The 25,043-nt window shown below is 38.6% G+C and overlaps 1 protein-coding gene and 1 pseudogene across 1 annotated transcript; both read right to left on the bottom strand.

The window, feature by feature from the left end:
• Positions 1–1,565: 1,565 nt before the first annotated feature.
• LOC115732380 lies at positions 1,566–16,369 on the bottom strand (annotated as a pseudogene).
• A 4,439-nt stretch (positions 16,370–20,808) lies between these two features.
• On the bottom strand, positions 20,809–23,459 carry LOC125312951 (probable leucine-rich repeat receptor-like protein kinase At1g35710). The gene is made up of 2 exons (XM_048273042.1): positions 21,470–23,459; positions 20,809–21,263 (listed from the first exon to the last, which is right to left on the bottom strand). Exons 1-2 carry the CDS (start codon positions 23,457–23,459, stop codon positions 20,809–20,811), a joined length of 2,445 nt encoding a protein of 814 aa, XP_048128999.1.
• Between the last annotated feature and the right edge of the window lie 1,584 nt (positions 23,460–25,043).

The following is a 25,043-nucleotide window of genomic DNA, read 5'->3' as shown; positions in this document are numbered from 1 at the left end:
TATATAACAGCAATCCAAAGAAATAGGGCCTTGCCGTTTCTCCACCCTTTGTTAGTGGCCCCCTATAATATGAGCACCATCGAAACTTTATTACCAAACTTCAAAAGTACTTAATTGTTTGATGCAGAGGAATAGTAACAGGAAACTCTTTTCTAAGGATATACTGAAAATTGATTGAAATTATGTTGATTACATAGGGTGGGCGTCCTTTATATAGATAGGACCCCTTTAAGAAATTAAATACGAATCTAATCTAGTCCTAATCAAATAAGAATCAAATCTAAATCAACGGACTTCAAATCAAATATCGCGATCGGATATATCGCAAAGTTGCCTAAAATAGAAAACTGCTCGAAAACCTATCTAGACGACTCCGAAACGCAAAAATCCATCGTTCCATTGTACGTCACAGCAAAGCTAGGAGTATTGATTAGAAGGTCGTTTCGCTTCAACCGATCAAATTTGAGCGCAATCCAAAGTCGCCAGTCCCAAATCAATGAAATCTACCCGATTTCTGACGATCACGTTTTTCCAAAAAATCACACGCCGCTTGTTCTACATCATTGTTGAATTTGTGCTCCATAATCATCAATATGTACTATCACTTTGAAGGCGTTATTCCATCGCATATTCATTTAACTGTCATAATTTTTTTTCAAGCATATCACTTCAGTTACATAGGTGGATTTCTTGCCTAAACTCCAATGTCGCAATAATTTTCCAGCAAGTCAGGCTGAATAATTTATGACTAAATTCCTTGTGTTCGTCAACTCTGATTAGTTTAAACGTTGTGCTCATCATTACATAACTTCAAGACAAATATTGATTTATATGATCGTCTCTTTACTATGGACGTACTCTGATTACGCAGCGCCGTGATTGCCAAATGGCAGTCCCTCCGTCGTAAATTTCAAGGTCAATTAATGATGATTTAATCGGAATTTGAACCAGCTTACACATGGAAGCTGGACAAATTCGAAAAGTCGAGGTCTCCGTCGAGGATGCTGTTCAAAGGTCAACAAGCCACGGCCTTTGGTCAGTTATTGGTTGTTGGACCAATAAGACAAGGTCCGTCTACATAACTCGAGTAACTGTGGTTTGAATCAGCTACCACATGGAAGTTGGACAAATTCCAGAAGTCAAGGTCTTCGCCGACTGTGCACCTCAAAAGTCAACCAGTCAAGGTCTTCGGACATGTATTGATCGTGCGACCACTGGACAAGGTTCGTCGAGAGTAATCGCGGTCTTGTGTTGTTTTCGTGATGTCAGATCTTTAGCCATCGTAAAGTAAAATGTTTGTCAATTTGCCGTCTTTAATTGACTAGCAAGCCTTCAACTAAATAGAAATCATACGGAAAAATACGTGATGAATATCCTTATGTAGCCTAATTTTCCTAGCCACAACAACACATTATCACTCATCATTGCATTCGGATCTCACTGAAAGGACAAAAATTGCAGAATCCGTATCCTTTGTATCCTCAACCACATTTACCGGCTTGCAGAATCATCTTGTACTCTTCACTTGTTGGAATTTTATTTGATTTCTTTTTCGGACAAGTACTTCATGGTCCTTGCTCTCCTTGCAGGCTTGACGAATTTTCCGTGGATCCACCTTCCCACCATACTCCTCGATTCATTTCTTGGAGCTGTGCAAGCGAGATTAAATGGAAGGACTTGGCCAACGCTAGTTTTGGAGCTAGAAAAGCTTTCGAGACTTGTTTCACTATGGGTTGTGACTTTGGATCACTCCATAAGCAAGCAAACATCAGAAAAACTATCAGAACGATATTTTTTGCAACAGAATTCTCTCTTGGGATTGGCAAGCGCGGGTCTAATATTTGATGCAGCATAATATCTTTTCTGAAGAGTGTCGACAGCATTAAGATCGTCTCACCTGGATGCTCACCCATTATGATTTCCATTGCTACCATTCCAAAGCTATATCCATCGCATTTCTCATTAATGATCCAAGTGTAAGCGAGCTCTAAGAAAAAGAACAAAAAGTTTGTAAGTTAGATGAGGCTCAATACTAAGTTCTCAAGGTTAACTAGTACAATACCGAATGATGAATTTGTAAAAATGACGACGCATCAAAGTTGTTGCTTATCACATAGGGAGTAAAGTATTCGATTTAGCTATGTGCCTCTAGTAATAACATTTTAGAGTTGCTCACCTGGTGCTATATATCCCCGAGTGCCTACGATATATGCAGTGAGATTAGATGAGAAATTAGGTTCTAGAAGTCTTGCCGTGCTGAAGTCTGATAGGAAAGCCTACATTTTGTTTTTGAGCAAAATGTTGTTGCTAGATATGTCACGATGAATAATTGGCTAAGCGCAATCGTGGTGCAAGTAAGACAAGGCATGTGCCATATCCCAAACAATATTGAGTCTTTTAGACCATTCTAATTCCACTGATTCAACATCATTTCCCAAAGCACAAAATAGACTGTTGACACCTAAATTTTGATTTTTAGTAAATCATTCATTTAAGTATAAAATGAGAATTATCATAGTTCTCACAAAAATTAATTTCTCATGCCCTGCATATTTATATTTTCGGTCATGCATATCATTGCATTCAGGCCAGAGGCAAAGCAATTGAGCTCAATTTGAGAAAGGACTGGACTAGGCTTCGTTTGGATTTTTCGGCAATCAAGAAGGAGTGTGTGTCGAAAATTAACAAGGCTATTGGAATAATTTTGAGCTTAAATCAGCCCATTTACTGTTGAATTTGGGAAAATCCTTTTAATTAAAAATGTCCATTAATTAAAAAAAAGGCTTCATGGATGAATATTTTGTCTCGGATCGATTGTGATTATCACAAGTTGAGGGACAATTTTGCAAATAATGAAAATAAAACGTAAACCCTGGCTCACCATTATAAATACACACGTAGGGTTCACATTCGAGAGGAGGCCAATGGATATGATAATACACGGCATTATCAGGGGTACTCTTCATTCTTCGTCCAGAATTGTGAAGGGGCCAGATTTCTTTTCTTTTTGCAGGTCCCAAGATCTATTGACCAGGGAAGAGTACATGAATCAAAGGCACAAAAAGTCAGAAGAGAACGTCCAAAAGACACCAAAGAAGAATACACTGGAAGAAGGCCAACGCAAGGAAAAAGACGTGAACATCTAGAGAGAAAAAAGGCCCTTTTCTTCTTTCTCTGGAGGAATCACGTTGGGTAAAAGAACCCAAGATAAGAGGCATGGAGGGGATCAAAAGGGGGTAAAAGGAATAAAAGGGGTTTTCTTATTTGATATTTTGTTTCCCGTGTCCCAACCTGCAGGTGAATTAGAAAGTCCAAAGGTGATTCAATGGAGAGAGAGGGGTCAAGAGGAAGAACTCACGTTCGCCATAAAGCCACATCAGAGGGAGTTCTCAATTCTTTAGATAATTTTGTCTACTTTCGTTTCTCTCTCTGAATCACATCTGAGCACTCGAAGACAAAAGAATTAAAAAAATTAAAAAAAAGAACAACAGAGTAAAGAACAGCCAATTGCCAAACCCATATAGTCAAATTCTAGCCTGAGGCGTTGATTTGTTTTCTTTTGATTTTGTCTAGGTGTGGTGAAATCACTCCAATAAGTCCAGCGAAGCAAATCATCTCCCAACACCTGCTTCATGGATGTCGCGAAGCTACGGTCCACCACCCCATAGCAAGACAGCCCCATTGAGAAGTAAAATCTGTCACCGTACCGAGACTACACGTCCTTACGAGACCAGCCTTGCCATTGTCCAATATCGACCTCGAGCCGATCACCCATCCCAAAGCTTGATCCGCAAGCCGGTTTAAGATCGAGCCTATTCGATATTGGTTCAAATTTGGAAAGTCGATCTTGAATAAGGTAAAAATTCTGATTTTTAGAATCGAATACTTACTTGCCTTATATCATATCTTGTCATATTTTACATATCTTGCATATTTGCATCAAAGTGGATATCTTTTAAAATATAGGTTGATTAGGAATTTTCCTAATCCGCAACTTGCCAAATGATCGAAAAGTCCATCTTTAGGATTATTGATGGAATACCCGATTAGGCAAGGATTTGGGTTTAATCGTTAATCGTAAGATTACAATTAAAGATTGACTCAAATATTCGCGAAATATTTCAAAACTTGATTGATATATCCACTTTCTTGATTGACATTGATTGGCATATTCACTTTCTTGTCATATCTTTTAGAATATATCCGTCGCGTGATCTAATCTTGAAAATTCTAAAAAAATTGCATTCATTCACTTTGCATATTTGAAAATTGCATCTTTTAAAAAATAACATCATGTAGATATTGCATATCTAATTTTTTTAAATAATTAGATTATATTGCATTTTAGGATAGAAATTGCATGTTTAAATAGAATTTTATGTCAAATAATCTATCTTAATATATTAGGGTTTAGGTCAATTTAAACTTTAAAATATACAAGATAAATATTGTTTTGGCATAGTTCTATTTTAGGAAATTAATTCATCCGAAAATATAAAAAAATTCATTCATCCATGCCACGTCATCTTTGCCATGTCAGATTAGGTTGCATTTTAGCTTATATTGCGTATTGGAATTGCATGTCTAGGTTTTAATTAATTTACATGTCACGTAGTTAATTTAATTAAACCACGGTCTCACTTGCATATTAATTTAATTTGCAACATTGCATTGCATATAGTATAGTTTTTCATGCATTCATATAAAAAACCAAAAATAAAAGAACCATCTCGTGTGGCGCATGCTCCCTGGATTATATTGATTTCTGGATGTTCGATAATTGATTGTGCACCCGCATGATAACCTTTGTTAGTGACTTAGGTTAAAATCAATTAATGTTGCCTTCTCAAATGATTTTTCACGAGATAAAATGGTACCGAAAGGGCGTTAGAGTAATCTGGCGTAATCAAGTCCCCGAACTCTTAATCTCTGGTTCGTAGGAATAAAATAGTTCTCCCGCTATTTTATTTAGGTTTCTAATCGACCTACCATAAATGATTAGTGGCGGCTCCAAAATTCAAATATATTGCATGTTAATCAATTGAACCTTAAGTTGCGATTTGGTATGGACTTGGGAGAGTCCGAGTTAGGTTAGTTAAATAATTAACTCGATAATCCATTAGCCTATAAATTTTTAGAATTTTTAGGTCGCGACAACTTAGCGACTCACTTGGGAAAAAAAATAATAATTTAAAAAAATTTTTTTTTTTAAAAAAATTTATTAATTAATCACTTTTATTTCGAAAAAATTTAAAGGAACCTTAGTGGACTTAGGCCGATAATCTCATGAAAAATCGTATTTTTGTTTGGCAATTGGACTCCGTAAGTCCCTAACCATGTGTTAAATGGTTTTGCGATGGGAGTTATAAGGGTGGAGTGTTTGGCTAACCTCTTGTTTTGCAGGTTTTGGTGTTGGGAAATTCTTTGTTTAATTATGCACTTTTTGAAGCAATGATTGGATTTAATTGTTGTGCATAATTAATTGCTTTAGCACTACACCACACACTACCCGTGGTCAAACCCGGGCCACTAGTTTTAGGATGGTATCGAGATTGGATCCTAACGTTCTCCGTGAGATCACGGTTGAAAGTTAGTCCGAATTCGATCCCGGCTCTCTTTTCAAAAATGAGTTTCAAAAGTTAGAACTCCGCTTGGTAAGATTCAAGCGGGGTTATAATTTTTAACTCGAGAAGCCGAAACTAATCTTGGTTACATCGTGGGATCATGATTAATCTGGATTATGTGCGCGAGATTGTCGCCTTGTCGTAAGTCTTTCACTTCAATTTGTCAGCCTTTAGGATAGTTAGAATAGGATTAACCTCACGATCCATGTGCATGTGATTGGCATTTTATTTTCCACAGGTAAAGTAAGGTCTCTAACTTTATCTCATATTTACTATATTTTTGGTTGGTCCATGTTAGGTGTTAGTCATATTTTGAACTTTACATCATGGTCCTTTTTCAAAAAAAAATCAAATTGATAGAAAGATTTCCTTTAGGAATTTTTTTTTTTTTTGAACGACAAGAGATTTTATCGTGGATTTCCTTAATGCCTCAATGAGTACAAGATTTTTCTGGATAATTTTGATCCTAGGAATTCATTGTGGTAAAAGAAGAAAAATCCTTCAGGAAATTTTTCAAATGTCAAAGGATTTTATCACATTTTTTCAAGGTTATTAATGTACAAGAAAATTTTTCCAAAAAAATCACATTGTATTTCATAAGGAAAGTATCATGATTTCGCATAAAAATGGGAAAACAAAGCCGGACAAATTAAGTGAATCATGGACCGATCTTCCTTCAAGACACATACTCATTCGTTCCATATCTTTTGTAGGTAACCATGATCCATCGAAGATCACTCGTCCGTACATGGTTCAAAATAAACCTTTTTATGCAATTTCCTATAATTGATTCAGGGGCAATGGGCAGATTATTAATTGCAACCGCGCATCGGCCCAATCAATGCATGGATGGCCGTGCACATGAATGTCGAGCAGGCTAGAAGTCTTTGGCCAATCCCAGACCATCGCCCATTGATGTGGATACATGCTTCGCCATCAATCTTTTCCCATAAGGTGTTAGAGCTACTGATTGATTAAATGTTCAATAATCCCCGACGATCAAGTGATAACAACCAGCCGTCGATAATCCCTGCATCAATCGATGTTGTTTTTGGTCAGCCTTTGATCGGCCCAATGGTGATCTTTGGGGCAATTCCCGACCGGTGCCTCGATCGACTCTTCGATCACATCATATTAGCAAATGAAGATATCAAGCTGGTCTAATACTTTTGAGAATGGCATGTCCAGTAGAAGATGATTCAGGACCACGGTTCTACTAAGCATGAAACAAGGGGCATCGACGGCCATCGAGGGTCGGTCCCATAAAAGAAAACATCCAACATGGCCGCAATTCAGCTTGATAGAAAGATCGAGACAAGCCCAACGTAAGAAATACATTGGGACACATATTCCAGCCCATCGCTAGTCAAGGCTGATCCATGATTCGCCCTCAACCGATCCTTCAACACGCCAAGTCGGTTGACAAAGTGGGGCAAAGCCATGGCGGCCCGATCTCAAAAGAGAGTATTTCTTGTCAGGCTTGATCATTTTTTTTTTTAAATGACCCTCTATTTTTCTCCTTGTAGGTGCCAAGTCAAGAAGCGCGCCTTTAATTGCTACCACAAAAGCAAATCAACAATTGGGGCATCTCTCATTCCATTCACTTTTTAATATCCCATTCACGCATTTTCTTCTTATGCGGTTCAGGAACATGCGACCGACCATGACGCGATCACCATTGAAAGGGAGCAACCGGAGCATCAAGTTTTCACTCAACTCGTTCATGTATGTTTTGGGGCATAGATGGAAATGAGCTGGTCCTCGACCCAAGGAGTAAACTCCTTGATTTGACCCATTGACATGTTCTGGGGCAACTCAAATCCCCCATCCACAAGAATTTACTTTCATACTTGCATAGTTTGTTCTTTAACAAAGTGCATGAGATTTTCATGAAATATGATTTTGCATCCCAAAAATGCTCACTCTTTTCATAATTTGTGCATAATTGTTCTTCATGTTTAATTTACCAACTCTGAATAGGGAGTGTAAGCTATATATGATGCATCGAATGTACAGAATGGGGTATGACAGGATGATGAAAGGCAAGCCATTTCTACACATGTCCCGCGTTATAATCCCGAGTGAGTTGAGCTGTAGCTAGGTTCCGCATTCACAAGGCAAAGGGTTTTCTCGCAAAAGGTACGATAACCGAAATGACAGAGGCATTCAGTTCTCTACAGGTTAACCATTGATTAACCTCTTTGAACGGCGGTCTCATTTCTTTACCCCTGTCAAGAATCACCCCACATCGGGGTCCAGACGAGTTAATTCCAGCAGCAATACGAGGTAAATGGTTAGAAATTTTCTTGCTCAGACTAACATTAATCTTCGGGTGTTTCTTTGCATTTTACTCGAACTTAATTCAAGTGCCTTAGGATGACGAAGAGCATTCATTTCTCTATCCTATACACTATACCATTTGCATAGCCCACTTGAGCCTGTAAATTCATTTCCTAAACCCTTGTTGGTGATCATTTACTCATTCCAATGGCGAAGATGGCATTTTCCCAAAGAAGCAGAGTTGAGAAGGTCAAGTCGACAGACAATTCTCAAATGAACTCATGCTAGATTTTTCTTGTGATGGTCGGCATAATTTTTGTTTGTAAATACTTATATTGTTGTAATTTCAAATCATGGGATTGTCCGAATCATGGGATTTGAAAAAAAAAAAAAGAAGGAAGCAAATTCAGCCTGAAAGAAAAGGGTCCACTCCCAAAAAAAAAAAGAGCAGAAAAATTCAAAAAAAAAGAGGGGAAATCTCTTCGAAAAAGAACAAGCTCTCTCTTGAAAAAAAAAAAAAAAAGAGAAAAATGGGAGTCGGGAGTAAGAAAAGCAAAGGCTGATCCCATAAGGAAATCCCGGGCATTAAAAAAAGAAAAGTGCCTACCAAAAGCAAGGCCAATGTCCATTCAAATTCTTGTTCATTTGTATAATACTTTTGAATTTTCAAGTGTACATTTTTGTATGTAGTTTGTAAATTTCGATATGTTTGCATGTTGTTTCTTGTAAATCCCCAATGGAGTTTGATTTGAAAAAGGACTCCCGAGAGGTTGGTTTGCAAAGTACAATTCTCGAGAAAACTACCATCTCTCAACACAATGGTTTCCTTTGAAGACTGTTCCTGAAGGTCAAGATCGGTGACAAGTCAGCAATGATCACCAACATCAAGCCTTTCTCATACGTCTTCTGAGCCAAAATGAGCCTTTTCGTTCTTCAGTCCCCAATCCTAACCTACGTTACAACCCTCCAAAGTCTCTTCTGATTAGGGCGCTTGAGTTAATGTAGAGTTAAATGATTTTAAGCATCGCTCGAAGAAGTTCGAGCAAGATTATTTCTCTCTCATTTTTGCAGGGTTCTTGACTTGTAAACCCGGAGCGGATAGCTAAGAAATTCATTTCAGCAACCTTGACTCAACTAGAGTCCCCTTTGTAAACCTTTGACCTAGCCCTCATTACGATCCTAATCAAGACCTCCATCGGCTTGGTCGTATCAATTGCGAGATTACTTGGATCCTTGTCGAATGCGATGATGGTAAGGTTGAGTGATTTTCTTGAATCCCGCAATCGGGATGAAAAGCTTTTCTCGAGAGTGAGAGAAAGCCCTTTCGGATAAGTCCCCATTCAGCTCACATTTGAGGTATTCATAATGTGAGAACCTCCTTGGACAGAATTGGTAATGCGAACTTGATATAATGGTTATGCATGAACCATAATATGAGTCATTGCATTATACACATGTCATTTCTAATCATTGCAAGCTCGATAGAATAGTTTTGCATGAACTCATTGTTGAATATGTTTGCATATGTTACCTCTGACATTGTATGATAGGTAATGCATTGCCGATGTTCGAGTTCCCTCCCAAGGTCTCGAAATTCATCCAAGGATTATTGAATGAGCAAGTTCTGCTAGCAAAGGCCCGTCGGGTAATCTTTCAAACCCTCAGGTAAGTATCTCTTCAACCTGAACCCTTCCATGGGAGTGAGTAAAAGTCTTTTCCGACAATAGGTTCATCATTTAATGCGATTATGTTTTGTTAAAAGGACCAGACAGGTTTCATTATTGATAAAATTCCCCGGTGAAGTTTTGTAATGCAAGCGAGTAAACAAGTTTTACTGGCATATGATGTTGCATTTGCATTGGTTTTGTGCACATGATCATTTTAATCGGGTATGATACATCACCCGTCTATTCCTCAATCATCGCCGAAGATTCAGGTATGTTTTCCGACTTTTCAAACACACCGATGGCTCTATTGACTTGAGTCATCGCATTTCTTTTGTGTATTGACTCATCTCGGGTGCACCACCTTTGTGTATTGTCGCGACTCATCTCGAGCACGCCTCTTTAGTGGTTGTCTTGATTCATTTCGAGTGACACATCCTTTATCAAATCGCAACGACGTATGCTCTTGCGGTCCCGATCTTTGTCAAACCATAACGACGTACGCTCTTGTGGTTCGACCCATTTATCAAATCATGACGACGTATGCTCTCATGTTCTTGATCTCCCTTATTAAAGTCATAATCTCGATTTGCTCTTGTGACTTTAATATTTTTCAGATCATAATCTCGATTTGCTCTTGTGATCCGAATATTTTTCCAGTCCATAATCTCGATTTGCTCTTGTGGCTTTAATATTTATTCAGTTCATAATCTCGATTTGCTCTTGTGATCCGAATATTTTTTCGAAAGTCATAATCTCGATTTGCTCTTGTGGCTTTAATATTTATTCAGTTCATAATCTCGACTTGCTCTTGTGATCCGAATATTTTTTTTTCTCGATTCATAATCTCAATTCGCTCTTGTGATCTCGGAAAGCATGTTTTCAACAATACACTTATCAAGCGATGTTTCGCATCTAACGGAAACCTCGGATAATAGATGGGCATCAGTACCCATGATCATTCGAGTATGATAAAGTCAACTTGACTCATTCCCCGATCATTCGTTTGGAGAACCCAGTAAGTTTTCCGAATCTCTTTTCAAATTAACAACTCTTCTGATGGTAGTTGTTATGATTTAATTCAGGCAATATGCCTCTTTCGTACCTATTGATTCTATTCAGTGGTACTCCTCTCAAATATTGTTCAAATCAGGCAATATGCCTCTCTTGTCAAGTCGTGTAGACATATGCACCGGCGATCTTGACATCTTATCAAATCATAACGACGTAGCTCTTATGATTCCGGTCTCAGATCGTGTAGACATATGCACCGGCGATCTTGACATCTTATCAAATCATAACGACGTAGCTCTTATGGTTTCGGTCTCGAATCACGTAGACATATGCACTGGTGATCTTGACCTTTAGTCGACTCATAATGACATAGCTCTTATGATTCTCGGCTCTTTTATCAAATCATGACGACATAAGCACCCATGATTTTGATCAAACCAAATCATAATGACGTAGCTCTTATGATTTTGGTTCCCTTTTGTCAAATCGTGAAGACATATGCACTGGCGATTTTGACATTTTGTGAACTTGATTTCACTTCTTTCGAGTCACAACGACGTAGCTCTTGTGATCTCGAAGGACACACAAATCTTGCGTCGTCTCGCATCGGGGAAAATCTCGGTAACGGATGGGCCGCACCTTAAGATCCTCGCATCGAAACTTGGAAATTAAGGGAGTCATTAGCGTTATGAGGTATCCGTAATACAGTATCCTCGTATGCGATCGTGCGATTTCTCTAATATGGAAAAAAGAGAAGTTTTGGCACATGTTTTTATAGTCTTGCATATCATGCATCACTTCCTTTGCATTAGAAAATGGGATTAAAACTCCCACCAAAACTCATATTTTATCATTTGCATTTGCAAAATTTAGGTTTCAATTTTGTCTTTGAGCGAAACCTCTACGAGCCTCCACTCAAAGAGGGGCAGCTGTTGACACCTAAATTTTGATTTTTAGTAAATCATTCATTTAAGTATAAAATGAGAATTATCATAGTTCTCACAAAAATTAATTTCTCATGCACTGCATATTTATATTTTCTCAGTCATGCATATCATTGCATTCAAGCCAGAGGCAAAGCAATTGAGCTCAATTTGACAGAGGACCGGACTAGGCTTCGTTTGGATTTTTCGGCAATCAAGAAGGAGTGTGTGTCGAAAATTAACAAGGCTATTGGAATAATTTTGAGCTTAAATCAGCCCATTTACTGTTGAATTTGGGAAAATCCTTTTAATTAAAAATGTCCATTAATTAAAAAAAAAGGAGGCTTCATGGATGAATATTTTGTCTCTGGATCAGATTGTGATTATCACAAGTTGAGGGACAATTTTGCAAATAATGAAAATAAAACGTAAACCCTGGCTCACCATTATAAATACACACGTAGGGTTCACATTCGAGAGGAGGCCAATGGATATGATAATACACGGCATTATCAGGGGGTACTCTTCATTCTTCGTCCAGAATTGTGAAGGGAGAGCACAGATTTCTTTTCTTTTTGCAGGTCCCAAGATCTATTGACCAGGGAAGAGTACATGAATCAAAGGCACAAAAAGTCAGAAGAGAACGTCCAAAAGACACCAAAGAAGAATACACTGGAAGAAGGCCAACGCAAAGGAAAAAGACGTGAACATCTAGAGAGAAAAAAGGCTCCTTTTCTTCTTTCTCTGGAGGAATCACGTTGGGTAAAAGAACCCAAGATAAGAGGCATGTGAGGGGATCAAAAGGGAGGTAAAAGGAATAAAAAGGGGTTTTCTTATTTGATATTTTGTTTCCCGTGTCCCAACCTGCAGGTGAATTAGAAAGTCCAAAGGTGATTCAATGGAGAGAGAGGGGTCCAAGAGGAAGAACTCACGTTCGCCATAAAGCCACATCAGAGGGAGTTCTCAATTCTTTAGATAATTTTGTCTACTTTCGTTTCTCTCTCTGAATCACATCTGAGCACTCGAAGACAAAAGAATTAAAAAAAATTTAAAAAAAAAAGAACAACAGAGTAAAGAACAGCCAATTGCCAAACCCATATATGTCAAATTCTAGCCTGAGGCGTTGATTTGTTTTCTTTTGATTTTTGTCTAGGTGTGGTGAAATCACTCCAATAAGTCCAGCGAAGCAAATCATCTCCCAACACCTGCTTCATGGATGTCGCGAAGCTACGGTCCACCACCCCATAGCAAGACAGCCCCATTGAGAAGTAAAATCTGTCACCGTACCGAGACTACACGTCCTTACGAGACCAGCCTTGCCATTGTCCAATATCGACCTCGAGCCGATCACCCATCCGCAAAGCTTGATCCGCAAGCCGGTTTAAGATCGAGCCTATTCGATATTGGTTCAAATTTGGAAAGTCGATCTTCGAATAAGGTAAAAATTCTGATTTTTAGAATCAGAATACTTACTTGCCTTATATCATATCTTGTCATATTTTACATATCTTGCATATTTGCATCAAAGTGGATATCTTTTAAAATATAGGTTGATTAGGAATTTTTCCTAATCCGCAACTTGCCAAATGATCGAGAAAGTCCATCTTTAGGATTATTGATGGAATACCCGATTAGGCAAGGATTTGGGTTTAATCGTTAATCGTAAGATTACGAATTAAAGATTGACTCAAATATTCGCGAAATATTTCAAAACTTGATTGATATATCCACTTTCTTGATTGACATTGATTGGCATATTCACTTTCTTGTCATATCTTTTAGAATATATCCGTCGCGTGATCTAATCTTGAAAATTCTAAAAAAATTGCATTCATTCACTTTGCATATTTGAAAATTGCATCTTTTAAAAAATAACATCATGTAGATATTGCATATCTAATTTTTTTAAATAATTAGATTATATTGCATTTTAGGATAGAAATTGCATGTTTAAATAGAATTTTATGTCAAATAATCTATCTTAATATATTAGGGTTTAGGTCAATTTAAACTTTAAAATATACAAGATAAATATTGTTTTGGCATAGTTCTATTTTAGGAAATTAATTCATCCGAAAATATAAAAAAATTCATTCATCCATGCCACGTCATCTTTGCCATGTCAGATTAGGTTGCATTTTAGCTTATATTGCGTATTGGAATTGCATGTCTAGGTTTTAATTAATTTACATGTCACGTAGTTAATTTAATTAAACCACGGTCTCACTTGCATATTAATTTAATTTGCAACATTGCATTGCATATAGTATAGTTTTTCATGCATTCATATAAAAAACCAAAAATAAAAGAACCATCTCGTGGGCGCATGCTCCCGGATTATATTGATTTCGGATGTTCGGAATTGATTGTGCACCCGCATGATAACCTTTGTTAGTGACTTAGGTTAAAATCAATTAATGTTGCCTTCTCAAATGATTTTTCACGAGATAAAATGGTACCGAAAGGGCGTTAGAGTAATCTGGCGTAATCAAGTCCCCGAACTCTTAATCTCCGGTTCGTAGGAATAAAATAGTTCTCCCGCTATTTTATTTAGGTTTCTAATCGACCTACCATAAATGATTAGTGGCGGCTCCAAAATTCAAATATATTGCATGTTAATCAATTGAACCTTAAGTTGCGATTTGGTATGGACTTGGGAGAGTCCGAGTTAGGTTAGTTAAATAATTAACCCGATAATCCATTAGCCTATAAATTTTTAGAATTTTTAGGTCGCGACATAGACTCCCCCTTTCCATATACTCATAAACCAAGAACATGCATCGCTTGAGTAAGCAAAAACCATGGAGCTTAATTATGCTTCTATGTCATACTTATATTAGGTGTTTCACTTCATTTCTGAAGCCCATGTCAAAAGATGGGTCCTCTGCTTCAAGACAGTGGAGTTTCTTCAATGCCACAATTTTCCCATTAGGTAATTGTGCTCTATAGACATTGCCATATCCACCGGTTCCAATGCAATATTTAATGTCAAAGTCTTCCATTGCATTGATTATGTCTTCATATGCCATTGTACCATCATAGTTCCATATTGACAAGAAATCTCCATTTTTTGTTGCTTTCTTTGATCGCATGCTCTTCGTTCTCCGTCGAAGTAATATCAAAGGCCCAAGAACTAATATAGCCATCAGTGGTATAAGTACCATAAGTATAATCCTAGCCATTCTTTCAGAACAATTAGCCTTTACAAACCTTCATTGCCTTTGAAAGCTCCATAACAAACATGGGCCAGATTATCCGGAATTTTTCCTGTGAGACGATTATACGACAAGTCGATATAATCTAAATGACCAAGAGTCAAAAGGATCGTGCCACGAAGCGCGTTGAAATTGAGGTCTAGGTGGATCAACCTCTTCAGATTTCCCAATTCTGGAGGGATAGAACTATAGAGTAGATTAGCATGAATGTCAATGACTTCTAACATGGCGAGGTTTTGGAGACAAAGAGGTAACTCGCTGGTTAGGTGATTGTGGGACAAGTTGAGGTGCCTGAGCTTCAGGAGCGCACATACTTGAAGGGGAATGATACCTCTGAGGTCGTCATTAGACAGCCCAAGAAAGGCGAGATTCAAGAGGACAGAAAAATTCATGCTACCCAAATTAGGGGCGACACCATAGTCATAACGGGCTGGTTGTGGTATGTTCATTTTGACGATGCTTCCAGAATCGTCACATGAAATGCCAAACCACGTGCAATGTGTTTCGGAACTGTTGTTCGTAACATTGGAGGGCCACCAGCCACTGCCACAAAGAGCATCTACCTCTGTTCTCATGGCAGTATTTTCCAAAAGTTCGTTGCCACTGAAATTTCTATGAGGAACGTCGAACAAATTATCTAGAATTCTTCCCGTGAGATGATTGTTCGAAAAATCGGTGTAAGTCAAGTAGAAAATCATCTTGAAACTGGGAACTGAACCCTGCAGAGAATTATTCCGAAGATTGAGATAGCTTAACACGACCAAACTCCCCGAGTTGAAGAGGGATTTCTCCAGAGAAGTTATTGCTCAAATCTACATGAGCGAGACTCTTCAAACCTCCAATTTCCGATGGAATGGGGCCAGTGAAGGAGTTTGAGCTCATTCCCAACCCAATTAAGCCCTTCAAATTACCTATTCCCGACGGCATAGATCAATCATATTGGTTCTTTTCCATAATTAGATATTTCAAGTTTGTCAGGTACCCTATTTCCAGAGGAATAGCTCCATGGAAGTCGTTCGCTTGCAAATAGAGATGCGTCAAGCTCTTCATTTTCCCTAGCGTTGCAGGGATAGGGCCATGAAGCGCGTTGGAACTGAGATACAGATGAATCAGCCTCCGTAGATTTCCCAATTCGGGAGGGAATATAATTACTATGTAAGTCAAGAACTTCTAGCGTGGTGTGGTTTTGGAGACGAAGAGGTAACTCACTTGTAAGTTCGTTGATGGACAAGTCGATGTGCCTGAGCTTTGGGAGTGCACGTATTTGAAGGGAAATGATACCGGTGAGGAAATTATCAGACAGCCAAATAGAGGCTAAATTCGGGAGCAGAGAGAAATCCATGCTGCTCGAATTACCTCCAACCCAGCAGTCGTAGCGGACTCCCGGTGGTAAGTTTATTTCGGCTATGCTTCTTGGAATCGTCAAACGAAATGCCAGGCCACTCACAATACGACATGGAAGTGTTGCTCGTAACGTAGTCAGGCCACCATCCGCTGCGAAGAAGAGCATGTGCCTCTGTTCCGGTGGCAAGGGCTGGGAAGTCGTGGGAGAGAGCTAGCACAATAACCATCCATGTGGCTGCTGCAGTCATCAGCTGGCCAACGGTTTCGCTTACAGGATTCAAGCGAATCACATGGAACATCTTCATGCTTTAGAGAGAGAGAGAGAGAGAGAGAGAGAGAGAGAGAGAGAGAGAGAGAGAGGATCTCCTCTTTTGCTTGGGAAGTGGAATGCCTGAGTTTGCTGTCATTATATATGGAGAGAAGGGCAATGAGCAATTCAGCATAACGACTTGGAAGTCTTCAATCGACTAATTTTAAACTCTCGTGTCACCGTCACCAAATTCTCTCCCCATACGAGACACCAAGCGTTGGGGCCCTATGGTTTTTAGTGCGGATCCAATTCGCACCTGCAGTTGCATTGCATGAACCGTGTGCACAAGAATGATCATCCGCCTCTGTCTCCCACGACAACACTTTCTTGCGTTTGAATCTTGCTATGGATGGAACCCATGTTTACTTCACTTTGGTCTCCATCGAGGTGGCCTAACGGACTTCACATCTAATATCAAGAATGTTTGTTCAGAAAAGGGCTCTGTGATCAAACCAAATTCGGTCATAGATTCCGTCTTAATCAAATCATTTTGTTTCAAAACATCGGATTATCTGCTAAGTGGCCAAACACGTAATTTAAATTCGACAGGTTCCATCATAACGTCTCATATTGGAAATAATCTCGCGCGAATTATATGCGTTCGTGACATGCTTTATATTCTCAAAAAATCACCGGAAAAAGCTAACAACTTATTTTGGACTACGTGTCCAGGATTTCGGAGTTGTGATAGCAAGTACCCTTGTGTCCCGTGAGCTAATAACCTGTTTGATTGCTCAACGCAAACAAAATTAGCTCTTATATCCCACAAGCTGCTCTAACTAACTTGATAGAAGTTATATTTCAACTTCATTGGGACACCATACAAAATAAAACCAGCGATGGCTGCAGATAAAATCTCGAGTGAGATGTCGTGACGTCTCTCGAATCTCATGGCTTTTAACCACCGCTTGCTTGATAAAATTGGAGGGGATAAGGACACTAACAATATCATAATTTTTCATATTGCCCTCACTTTATGCAATTACTTTTTAAGCAAACATCTAATTGTCATAATTATTGAAAGCAAATCACTTAAGTTACATTGATAATTTTCTTACTGGAGATTCCTAAGTGACATTACTTTCCGATGAGCCACGAAGAATGATTTAAAATTAAATTAATGGCACGATGGATTTTCAAGTAAGGAAAATTGCCGATGTAATTATTTCTTTTCTCTCAATCGATCTTACTTTTATTTTATTTATATTTGGGTTCATCGACCGCCGACCCCAACTAGTTTGGGATAAAGGTGATGTTGAAAATCGCCGATGTAAATTTAGCTGTTCGGTTTTTAAAAGTTATGGCGGTAATTTTCCGACAAACGAAATATTATACTCATGCAATCTCTAAATTTGCTAGTTTTATGATTCGATTGGCAAAACAAAAAAATGGCTCCGTTTGTTTCAGAAAAAATAACTTCTAGAAAAATGCTTTATGGATTTTCCGCCATTTGATTCATGAAAAATAAGATAGTCATGGAAACTATTTTTCACTCATGGAAAATACACCTTCAAAAGTGGGAACTTTCTTGCCCCCACTCTTCACATTTCTTTTCCTTTTAATTATTTTTAAAAAATCAGAATTCTTTTAATTTTTCCTTTTATTCATTTTCTTATTTCTTATTTTCTTTCTTCTTCTTCTTCTTCTTCTTCTTCTTCTTCTTCTTGTGGTCGCTGGCCTCGGGTGAGGCTACACCTCCCCAACGCCTCGCCTGTGGCTGGACCAGCAGAGGTAGAGAGAAAAGAAAAAAAATTAAAAAAATACATAAAACATTATTGAAAAATTCAGATATTATTTTTATTTACAAAGAATTATCCACGATGGCGTTGGCCGTGGACCGTGGATAATTTTTTACCAAATGACAACGAAGAAAATCAAATTGGACTTTTCATACCAAACGGCGTAAAATATTTTCCAGATCATTGTTAAGGTTTCTGCCAAACACCGGAGAATATTGTCATTTTCTTAGAAAATGGGCTGTGGACCGTGGATAGTTTTCGGCCGAATGATGACATAGAAAATCAAATTAGACTTTTCATACCAAACGACATAAAATATTTTCCAGATCATTTTTCAGGTTTCAACCAAATACCGAAGAATATCATCATTTTCGTGAAAAATGACTCCCTCGTCATATTTTTCACGAAACAAATGAAAGCAGCGGGCACGAATGAATGGAACTTTGTGCACGTCCATCAAGAAGCCAAGGTCTTCCCGGGCTTCATCTGTGTTGAGTTTTGGATCAGTACGCGCTACAGTGACTCATGGGAAGTCATGGTCTTTATGACACTTTAATTGGGTGATGTTCGACCCTAAGAATTCCAACCCATCGTAAGGGAAAAGGTCATGGACCAACCGTCCAGCCTTTTCTTCTCTTTTTGACTAACAAGCATTCAACTTAGAAAGCAAAAGATCCTTGTAATACCAACACGCAGTGCTCAAATGTCAAACCAATTACATTCACCATGTACTCTCAAGGAGAATTACCGAAAAAATCATAAAATCTATCGTAATTGTGTCAATTAAGTCTGAAACTTTTTTTTTATCAATTGAGCCCTAAATCTTTTGCAAATGTGCCAATTCAGTTCATTGGCCTGCCGCCGCTGACGTGATCATTTTTTAATAAAACTTAATATTTTTAAATTTTTAGATTATTTTATTTTCTTAGTAATTTTTTCTACTTTTTATTTTTTTAGGATTTTCGCCGACAGGAGTTTGCCGGACCAAACCCTCAAAAAAAGGAAAAAAAAAGACAGAAAAGTTATTAAAAAATAAAATTTATAAAAAAATCAAAAATATTAAAATACTATTCTTAAAAATTGCCACATCGGTGCTAATCCAGCCAAATGGACTGAAATGGTACAATTGTAAAAGGTTTAAGACTCAATCGGCAAAAAAAAAATTGTGATTAAATTGACATAATTACAATAGATTTATGCCTTTTTGATAAATTTCCCTACACTCCCATTTTATTGGAACTATCCTAGGTAAACTGGCCCTGTTGATTTCTCCAAAATAGTATGCACAAAGTTTAATACACGACTTAAGTTGCAGATGCCATGGAAAATTCTATAACAATATGGAGGGAACCTTCTTTTTGTGGTTCAGAGTTACAATTGGAATCTCCTCAACAATCCTATCGTTCATGAAGTCTTTTTTGTGGTTCAGAGTTACGATTGGAATCTCCTCCACAATCCTATCGTTCACGAAGTCCATGGCCTTTCCGGCTTCGGCTTCTTCATCCATTCGGCTTTCCTTTTCTCCGTCCTCCTCGCTGTTCTTCCAAGCCATTTGGGTCTTATTATTCTGGAATAAATTTATGCACCCAAATTTTTCTCTCTTTTTTTAATATGAAAAAAGAGAGAGAGAATATGTGAATGACATTTCAAGCCGACGACTTCTTGGTTCTTGGATCTGTATTACTTCCAACGTTACGGAATCAGGAGCTCCTTCACCGTTAAATTCTATATCATAATGTTACATCTCCTGCCGCATGCCTTTGATTACTCGATGTCTACAAATTAGCTCTTATATCATACAAGCTACTCTAACTAGCTCGACAGAAGTTAAATTTCAAGTTCAATCCGCAAATTAGCAGCAGCTCAATCGTACACCATGCAAAATCAAAATCAACGATGGCAACTCATACAAATAAAGTCTCAAGTCGAATGTTGTGACATCGCTCGAATTTTGCGGCTTCATATCAGCATTTACTCGATAAAACTGAATGGGATAAGGATGCTAATAATGTTTAGCTTTTGCACAACGCTCATATTAGGACGGTGATTTTTTCAAACAATCATTTAAGATTTTTCTTGCAGAAATTCCTACATGGCATTAACTACCAGCTAACCATGTCGAATGATTCCGCAACATCGTGATTGAGAAGTAGCAGCCCCTCCATCGTAAACTTCACGGTTGAATAATGATGATTCAGTTAGAATTTGAGCCAGCACGACAAAGTCAAGAAGTCAAGGCCTTTGTCGAGTACGCACCTCAAAAGTCAACAAGTCAACGTCTTCGGACATGTATTGATCGTTGGACCACTAGACACGGTTCGTCTAGAGTAATCGTGCTCTTTTGTTTGTTCTCGTGATGTCGGATCTTGATCCATCGTAAAGAAGACGTTGGTCAATTGGCCTGTCTTTAGTTGACGAGGAAGCCTACTAAACAGAAAGTATCCGAAATAATAAGTGGTGAATACACTTATGTACCCAAATCTTCATGGCCACAAAGACATATTCTCAATTATCATGCATACCGATCTTATAGAAAAGACAAAAAAACAAAATGAAAATAAATGACTGTCCGAGAAATGCTTCTCGCTCCTTATTGCTACTTAGGTAATTTCTAACATAGCTAGTTTAAAATAAGTTTGACATGACTTAAATGACACAAGCCCTATCATTCGTATCCTATATCGTGTTCACCAATTTACACCATCATTTTATGAATCGACTCGTCATTCAATGGTCCTTGCTCTTCTTGTAGGCTTGACGATGCTTCTCTTGATCCACCTTCCCACCATAATCCTTGATTATTTTTTTGGAGCTGCGCAAGCGAGATGGAATGGAAGGGTTGGGGCAACGCTAGTTTTGGAGCTCGAAAAGTTTCCGAAACTTGTTTCATCATGGGTCGAGACTTTGGATCGCTACTTAAGCAAGCAAGCGCTAGAGAAATTACGAGAACGATACTTCTTGCGGTAGAATTCTCTCTTGGGATTGGCAAGTGCGGGTCTAATATCTGATGTAGCATAATATCTTCTCTAAAGAGCGTCGACAATATCAAGATGATATCGGCCGGATGCTCACCCATGATTGTTTCCATTGCTACCACTCCAAAGCTGTATACGTCGCACTTCTCATTGATGACCAAAGTATAAGCGAGCTCTGAAAAACAGAACAAAAAGTTGAAGAATTATGTGAGGTTCAAAACCAAGTTGTCATTTATATCTAGTGCACTATCGAACGGTGAATTTCGTAAGCATGATGGAGCATCAACGGTGTTGTTTACCACGTGGCAGGTAAAGTGTACCGTTCTAGCTTTGTACCTCTAGTTATAACATTCTAGAAAAGCATGGAGGATTGTTGCTCACCCGGTGCTATATATCCATGAGTGCCTACGATATTTGCAGTGAGATTCGATGAGAAATTAGGTTCTAGGAGTCTTGCCGTGCCGAAATCTGATAGGAAAGCCTGCATTTTGTTATCGAGCAAAATGTTGTTGCTAGATATGTCTCGATGAATAATTGGTCGAGCGCAATCGTGATGCAGGTAAGACAAGGCATGTGCCATATCCCAAACAATACTGAGTCTTTTAGACCAGTCTAGCTCCACCGCTTCAACTTCATCTCTCAAAGCACAAAATAGACTCCCCCTTTCCATGTATTCATAAACCAAGAACATGCATCGCTTGTGTAAGCAAAAACCATGGAGCTTAATTATGCTTCTATGTCGTACTTCAGTCAAGTGTTTCACTTCGTTCTGGAAGCTCTTGTCAAATGATGGGTCCTCTGCTTCAAGACGGTGAAGTTTCTTCAATGCCACGATTTTCCCATTGGGCAATTGTGCTCTATAGACACTACCGTAACCGCCGGTCCCGATGCAATATTTAATGTCAAAATCTTCTGTAGCATTGATTATGTCTTCATATGCAATTCTCCCATCATAATTCCAGATTGACAAAAAATCTCCATTTTTTTCTATTGTCTCTGGTTGCATTCTCTTCACTCTACGTCGAAATATGAACCCATAAGCAAGAACCAAACAGGAAATGACTGGTATAGCCATCAGCGGTATAAATACCACCATTAGCGTAACCCTAGACGTTCTTCTAGAACCATCATTCCATTCCAAACCTTCATTGTCGAAGAAAACTCCATAATGAACATTGGCCAGATTAATTGGAATTTTTCCCGTGAGATGATTGTACGACAAATCAATGTGATCTAAGCTAGAAAGCTTTCTAAAATTGGGAATTGAACCGTGAAGAGAATTATTATGAAGATCGAGATAGTTTAACATGACCAAACTCCCAAGTTCATGAGGGATTTTTCCGGAGAAGTAGTTAGAGCTCAAATCGAGATGAGTGAGACTCTTCAAATTTCCTAATTTCGATGGAATAGCACCGTCGAATTCATTGCTACCAAAATCTAGAACCCTCAAGCTAGTTAAATGTGCTAGAGATGAAGGAATAGGGCCACCGAGGGAGTTTAAGCGCAGTCTCAACTCAATCAAGCTCTTCAAATTACCTATTGCTGATGGGATACATCCACTAAATTTGTTCTCTTCCATGCTTAGATATGCTAAGTTTGTCAACTTCCATAGTTCCAGAGGAATAGGGCCAATGAAGGAGTTTGAGTGCAGCCTCAACTCAATCAGGCTCTTCAAATTACCTATTGCCGACGGGATAGATCCATTGAATTCGTTACCTTCCATGCTCAGATATGCTAAGTTTGTCAACTTCCCTATTTCCATAGGAATAGAGCCATTGAAATGGTTTCCTCCCAAATAGAGATGCATCAAATTAGACAAGAGACCAAGAGTCGGAGGGATATGGCCAAGAAGCAAATTGAAACTGAGATCTAGGTACCATAGCTTCTTCAGATTTCCCAATTCAGGAGGGATGCGATTACTGATATGATTACTCTGAATATCAATGACTTCTAGCATGGTGAGGTTTCGGAGACAAATAGGTAACTCACCAGTTAGGTAATTGTGGGACAAGTTGAGGTGCCTGAGCTTTGGGAGTGCACATATTTGGAGGGGAATGATACCGTAGAAGCTGTTATAAGACAGCCCAAGAAAGGCGAGATTCGGGAGCAGAGAGAAATCCATGCTGCTCAAATTTCTTCCAACCGAGCAGTTGAACCAGACTGCTGGTGGTAATTTTATGTCGACGATGCTTTTGGAATCGTCGCACGAAATGCCGCGCCACTCGCATTGCGACAGGGAAGTGTTGCTCGTAACATAGTCAGGCCACCATCCGCTGCGAAGAAGAGCATCTGTCTCTGTTCTGGTGGCAAGGGCCGAGAAGTTGTGGGAGAGAGCTAGCACAATAACCATCCATGTGGCTGCTGCGGTCATCAGTTGGCCAACGGGTTCACTTACAGGATTCAAGCGAATCATATGGAATATCTTCATGCTTTAGAGAGAGAGAGAGAGAGAGAGAGAGAGAGAGAGAGATGATCTCTTCTTTTGCTTGGGAAGGCGGAGAGAGAGAGAGAGAGAGAGATGATCTCTTCTTTCGCTTGGGAAGGGGAAAGCCTGAGTTTGCTGTCATTATATATAGAGAGAAGGGCAATCCAAAAAGAAATAACTTTTGCGGAGAGCAATTCACCATAACGACTTGGAAGTCTTCAATCGACTAATTTTAAACTCTCGTGTCACCGTCACCGAGGTCTCTCCCCGTACAAGACACCAGGCATTGGGGCCCAATGGTTTTTAGTGCGGATCCAATTCACACTTGCACTGCATGAACCGTCTGCACAAGAATGATCGTTCACCTCGGCCTTCCACGACAACACTTTCCTGCTTTTGAATCTTGCTGTGGAACCAATGTCTACTTCACTTTGGTCTCCATCAAGGTGGCCTAATCCTAATGGACTTCACATCTAATATCAAGAATGTTTGTTCGGATATAACCTAATTCGGTCATAGATTTCGTCTTAATCAAATCACTTTGTTTCAAAACATCGGATTATCGGCTGAGTGGCTAAACACTTAATTTAAATTCGGCGGTTTCCATCATAACGTCTTATATTCGAAATGATCTCGCTCGAATTGTATGCGTTCGTGACATTTGTTTGAGTTGAATGGCCCGAATACTTTATATTGTCAAAAATATCACTGGAAAAGCTAACAACTTTTTTTGGACTACGTGTCCTGGATTTCGGAGTTGTGATAGCAAGTACCCTTATGTCCGGTGACCTAATAACCTGTTTGATTGCTCAATGCAAACAAAATTAGCTCTTATATCCCACGAGCTGCTCTAACTAACTTGATAGAAGTTATATTTCAAGTTCAGTGGGACACCATACAAAATAAAACCAGCGATGGCTGCAGATAAAATCTTGAGTGAGATGTCGTGACGTCTCTCGAATCTCATGGCTTTCGGCCACCGCTTGCTCGATAAAATTGGAGGGGATAAGGACACTAACAATATTATAACTTTTCATATTGACCTCACCTTATGCGATAACTTTTTAAGCGCACATTTAATTGTTGTAATTATTGAAAGCAAATCACTTGAGTTACATCAATAATTTTCTTGCTGGAGATTCCTAAGTGACATTACTTTTTGGTGAGCCACGTAGAATGATTTAAAATTAAATTAATGCCACGATGGATTTTCATTTAAGGAAAATCGCGGATGTAATTTTTTCTTTTCCCTCAATCGGTCTTGTTTTATTTTATTTATTTTTGAGTTCATGACAGCCGACCCCAACTAGTTTGGGATAAAGGTGATGTTGACATTGAAAATCGCCAATGTAAATTTAGTTGTTTGGTTTTTAAAAGTTATGGCAGTAATTTTCTGACAAACGAAATATTATACTGATGCAATCTCTAAATTTGCTAGTTTTATGATTCGATTGGCAAAAAAAAAAAAATAATGGCTCCGTTTGTTTCGTAAAAAATAACTTTTAGAAAAATGTTTTATGGATTTTCCAG

This window comes from Rhodamnia argentea, chromosome 11, assembly GCF_020921035.1.
Source record: "Rhodamnia argentea isolate NSW1041297 chromosome 11, ASM2092103v1, whole genome shotgun sequence".
Lineage (NCBI taxonomy): Eukaryota > Viridiplantae > Streptophyta > Magnoliopsida > Myrtales > Myrtaceae > Rhodamnia > Rhodamnia argentea.
Note: the sequence above shows the minus strand (reverse complement) of the source record. Positions and strands in the feature narration are given on the sequence as shown.

Bases quoted from the DNA above. Each gene is read 5' to 3' on its own strand.
- LOC125312951 (XM_048273042.1), bottom strand. From the start codon at position 23,459: ATGACCGCAGCAGCCACATGGATGGTTATTGTGCTAGCTCTCTCCCAC. The intron at 21,264-21,469 runs GTGAGCAACAAT...TCTGTTTTTCAG, and splicing joins TCATGGATATATAGCACCGG to AGCTCGCTTATACTTTGGTC.